The sequence below is a fragment of the Electrophorus electricus genome, chromosome 10, assembly GCF_041902795.1.
Source record: "Electrophorus electricus isolate QZ-2024a chromosome 10, ASM4190279v1, whole genome shotgun sequence".
Classification (NCBI taxonomy): domain Eukaryota; kingdom Metazoa; phylum Chordata; class Actinopteri; order Gymnotiformes; family Gymnotidae; genus Electrophorus; species Electrophorus electricus.
The window spans coordinates 20705777-20710776 of record NC_137506.1 but is presented as its reverse complement, the minus strand read 5'-3'; the positions used below and the strand labels follow the sequence as shown (position 1 = coordinate 20710776).

General features: G+C 50.5%; 1 protein-coding gene across 6 annotated transcripts in view; it reads right to left on the bottom strand.

The window, feature by feature from the left end:
* meis2a (Meis homeobox 2a) overlaps window positions 1–5000 on the bottom strand; it is a 75891-nt gene that overhangs the window by 20552 nt on the left and 50339 nt on the right. For all 6 annotated transcript variants that reach the window (XM_081722243.1, XM_027011591.3, XM_035532623.2 and 3 more), the window contains one exon: window positions 3299–3375. In XM_081722243.1, the coding sequence (XP_081578369.1) occupies window positions 3299–3375 (77 nt within the window). The remainder of the gene's footprint in view (window positions 1–3298; window positions 3376–5000) is intronic.

Below are 5000 nucleotides of genomic sequence, written 5' to 3'. Positions count from 1 at the left end.
GGTCCTTTGTAAGTGAGCGAGGGAGGGAGAGAGGGAGGGAGAGAGGGAGGGAGAGAGGGAGGGAGAGAGAGAGTAGGTAAAAATAGAAAGCAGCTCTCTGCCCTCCTCATTGTTAGTAGTGATCCACAGAGGCAGCAGTGATGAGCTGACTGGGCAGCAGGGAAACGGCCCAGCGCCTGCACGCTAGGCATCAGGGTTCACTTCCTTCCTGTTAGTCTCCCTCTTCTTCCCTGTCTCTCTCCCTCTCTCCTTCTCTCTATTTGTTCGTCTGACACTGGGGAGAGGGCATGGAGTGTCTGGCAGCCACTCCAGGAGAGCAGGGCAGTGAGCAGAGGCAGGTCGCACCGCACATGATGCTGGGACATAAAAGGATGCAGTCAGGCCTCATTTAGCCCAGAGTGACAGAATGCCACACGGACTCAGGGCAGGACAGCCACAGGTGCAGCGTCCCGTGGTCTCGCCCCGCCTTCATCTGCAGTCCTCCCTGGCAGTGTGTGCGCCTCCCTCCAGTGAGCCCCGGCAGGTTAACAGGTATAGCTGCACTGAAGACAGACCGGCCGCCTCTGCCGCACAGGTGGCGAGGATGCTGTCTCACGCCCGCAGTCATGCTGGACTGGTGTTTGAGGAGCTATTAACGCCCCACCTTTCCACACCCATCAGCAAGCCGCGGTGGACTTTAACCTGCAATATCAGTCACTGAGCAGGAGGCGTGTCCTACAGTCTCTCTCTCTCTCTCTCTCTCTCTCTCTCTCTCTCTCTCTCTCTCTCTCTTTCTCTCTCTTTTGGCAGGTGGGGACAGACATTAAGAAGAGTAGGGTAACACTGGGTGCTTAGTAAGCATGTAAAGGCAGACGGATGGCCATACGCCTTCAAACGCGCTCAACGTCCACAGCCCACAGATCTGCGTGAGGGCGGCGGGAGGGGAGAAGTGAAAGAGAGAGGGAGATGCGCCGCGGGCTGATGTGCGCACAGAGCGCCCTTGTGCCCTTGTGCCGTTCTCCAGGTCTGATTGGGCCTCAGGACAAAGGCGTGATTCAGCACATCGTCCCCTCAGGGACGAGTGGAAACTGAAGACGATGGTTTGCCCCCCCTGTCTGTCTCTCTCTCTGTCTCTCGTCTCTTACTCTCTCTCTCTCTCTCTCTTCTCTCTTACTCGCTCTCTCTCTCTCGCTATCTTCCCCTGCGCTGCCGGATAGATACACACCAGCGCCCAGTATCAAAGGGAGGCTGTCCACAATGCCCGTGTAGGGGAGGAATTTGGGGCCCTTTCGGCCTATCAACAGGAATTTCATATGGCAGAGGTCTGTCATATCCTGATCTGTCCACCGCCTCCAGCAGGACAAGAAGACACCAGAGGAGAAAGGAGCCTGCCTGAACAAAGGCACATTTAACTCACTGTCCTGACCTGACTGGTTAAAAAAAAGAAAACGGAAAAGAAGAGCAGCATGCTGTCTGTGGCTCATCTTTCGGAGCCTGCGAAAAGCACCAGAAACCTGCTGCTGTTTGGCCAAGCTATCTGGCCCTGGGCAGCGTGCAGCGTGCAGCGTGCAGCCAGCCCGCGGCCAGGCCGGCCTTCAACCTGTGCTGGGGTTACGCCTTCTGCGGCGTTCCAGGGAGAGTCCTGCCGTCCTGCCGTCCTGCCGTCCTGCCCAGATTCTCTCTCTCTCTCTCTCTCTCTCTCTCTCTCTCTCTCTCTCTCTCTCTCTCTCTCTCTCTCTCTCTCTCTCTCTCTCGCTCTCTCTCTCTCTCTCTCTCTCTCTCTCTCTCTCTCTCTCTCTCTCTCTGGAACGACGAGACTTCCCTGCGCCGCACTCCTGCCGCCTCTTCAGAAGGAGCCCCAGCAGCTCAAGCTGGGTTTAAGATTTCAAGACCTAGAAAGACTACAGCGCTATCTTTTTCTTTCTCTTTCTATTTCAAAGCGCTTTCTCTCTCTCTCTCTCTCTGTCTGTCTGTCAGTCTGTCGGTCTGTCTCTCTCTCTCTCTCTCTCTCTCTCTCTCTCTCTCTCACCCCAGTCGCTCTCAGGTTAGCAGTCTATTTCTGCATTAATCACCATGACACAGGCAAGGCAACTCAATTTTCTGCTCCTGTAGGTAAGGTGCGCCAATGTGCCGAAACGGCAGCGAGAGGCATGAAACAGCCAAGCGGGGGCTAATCTTTGGTTACTGGTGTAATTGAAATGCTATCCACACTGTAGGGTGCATTAAAGGCAGATAACAGCGGTTCCTGTGGCCAATTTAAGTAGCTTGACTTCCCCAGGAAAAAAAAAATTGCCTGTCAGATAAGGCGGACAGACCAGGCTAATTCTCCAGACATGTCTCTCATTGTGATCCAGGAAAAATGAAGGGAGAGGAAAAAAAAGAATCACAGAACCAAAAAATCAATTGACCCTCGGGTGTCTCCTGAGCCTGCGAGCCAGATAAACCTAAAAGCTTGGTTAATGTCAGCCTGCCTGTACCCAGCAGATAGAGCACTTTGTAAATGAACCGGCTTTGATAAATATATTAAGAAAAGCTGTGAATAAAAGGCAGAGACTTCTCATTTGTAAATAGAACCCCCGCTACATGGAATTAGAATGATAAAATGGGGTTCCATGTAATTAAGTTTGTATAAGACCTGAAATCCGTGCAAATACCTCCCCGGAATTCTGAAAAGAAGCTGTCAGTTCAATTAATCTGAACATCACCCGAGAATGTAGCGAACAACATTAAGCTAGCGATAAAACCGGCACGAGCATTTTGATAAGTAATTCCTGTATCATTTCTTTGCTTCTGTGATCATTTTTATTTAATCCACACCCCCAGTTATGTGCTGAGCCATCTACAAAGGCCCTGCTGGCCAGGCTATCAGAGCCTTAATCCACCATATAGCATGTGTAAAGGGGGGGGGATCCCCGCTAGTCATGGTGGATGGAAGAAGCAGGATCACTGTTGGGGGGGGGGGGGGGGGGGGGGTTGGGGGGGGGGGTTAGGGGCAGGGGCGTAAGATCTTCCATTTTTCATTAAATATATCAAAGTGAATGAATGTATATCAAACAGAGAGCAGTCCTAAACACTTCACTGATAAAGAGCTCACATCCTGCTAGCTTCTATGCTGTAGCTAGCTAGAGAGGTTGGGGTTCGGGAGGGCGTTGGGGGGAGCCCCCAGTAAATAAGTAAATAAATGACAGTAAATGTGACAGTAAATAAATGCTTTTCACCCTTTCTAAGCAGTAGCAGCCTTGGGGAGGTGAAGGAAGAGCCCTGAAAGGCAGGAGCGCTCTGCTGGTGATGGAGATGGCGGCGTGAAGGCTGGACTCACCAGTTGTTTACTTGTAAGATGGTGAGGCCTGTGTCCTGGGCTAGCTGCTTTTTCTGTTCCTCTGAAGGGTACGGATGCTGGAAAAGAAGCAAGGAGAAGGGCGTCATTCATTTGGGCCCAGCGCTCCGCTCAGGTGGTGACGGCGAGGCTGTGGTGAGCGCGGTGTGCAGCGCGCAGTTTGTCGGCTAAGGTTTCTCTGACAGAATGGTGAGCAAGTCTAGTCATGACATCCACCCTAGTTTAATACTCATGTACACTGTCTCCCTCACGCACACACACAAACACACACACACACACACACACACAAATACATACACTTAAACCTGCTAGGGGCAGTAAAACAAGTTTGTCAGTGCCAGCAACCCTGCCCTGCGCCCGACAGCTAAACACAACTCTACGCACACTGCACGCCTACACATTTACAGTTCCACTGTTTCTTGTCACTGCGGTTGCTGTTTTATGCGGCGCTCTGCTCGCTACTTCCTCTGAGCTCCCCTGCCGAAATAAGCCTGGATCGAAGAAACCAGGAGAGCGAAGAAACCTTCCCTTCACAAACCTCTACGCCAGGGAGGCGCACGAGGCCAACTTCCCATGCCTGGTGTCCATTCATCCCCGGCTGCTGAAGGCTAGCCAAAAACGCTAAAGGAAGACATCTCTGCGGAAAAGGCCTCCCACTGCCAGAAGTCCTACCTGAAAATGTAATTCCCTAGCCAGGGATGCAATGATACTATTTGTGTCAGCTTCAATATGCTGAACACGAGATGACAGAAATGACAGTGCTTGGATTCCGTGTCGTCTCTAGCCTGCGTCTGCTGCAGAGCATGACAAAACAACAGAGATCTGTGGTAACCGATGTCTTTAAGAGCCCGATTAGTAATCAGGACTCAAACCAATGGAACACACACACACACAAACACACACAGACACACAGGTGAGCACTCACATTCATACACACTTTGGATGTGAGTGTGGGTGCAAGTTACATTTTTAATGGTGAATAATGGGAAGATACCAGGCTCTCTCTCAAAAAGGATGTGCCAAAGACTTCATGAACAATTTCTTAATACTATTATAAATCCTCCAAATGTCTACGTGTACTATGACTCTGGTCTGTTAGAGAAATGACCCCATACGTGAAGGTGCACTAATGAGGGAACAGTCCAGGCTGTGCTGTCTGATAGCAGCTCTTTAATGAAAGGATGGGGAAAAAAAATAACACACAAGCCTGAGATCCAACAAATGTTTAAAAGAAGCCCCCAAAAGGAGGAGTAATCAGTTTTCAAGTTCTGTGTAGCTCGGATTTTAATATTGTAAAATTGTTAACAAAGAAAGAGGATGATGTTCATATTAAAATACATTTTTTTTTATTTTTTGATTGCTAAGCGCTGACATTCCTTTGGCAAACTGAGTTAGACTTTTCCCCCCCATCTCTACCCACAAATGCATGCTTGTGTGTGAGGGGTAGAGTGTTTGTGTGTGATGACTGGTGTGTGGGTGGGTGGGTGGGTGTGGGTGTGTGTGTGAGATGACTGGGGTATGTGTGTGTTTTCCCTTTTTCGTTCATCAACGAACAGCGCTTATCAGGAGCTGAGAGACTCGGCTGCCTGTTCTTGGGACTCTCGCCTGGAATTTTTGTCCTTCTCAGATTCAGAAGAAGCAGGTCTGGGCTGAAGCAAGTCTGGGTTGAAGCAGGTCTGGGCTG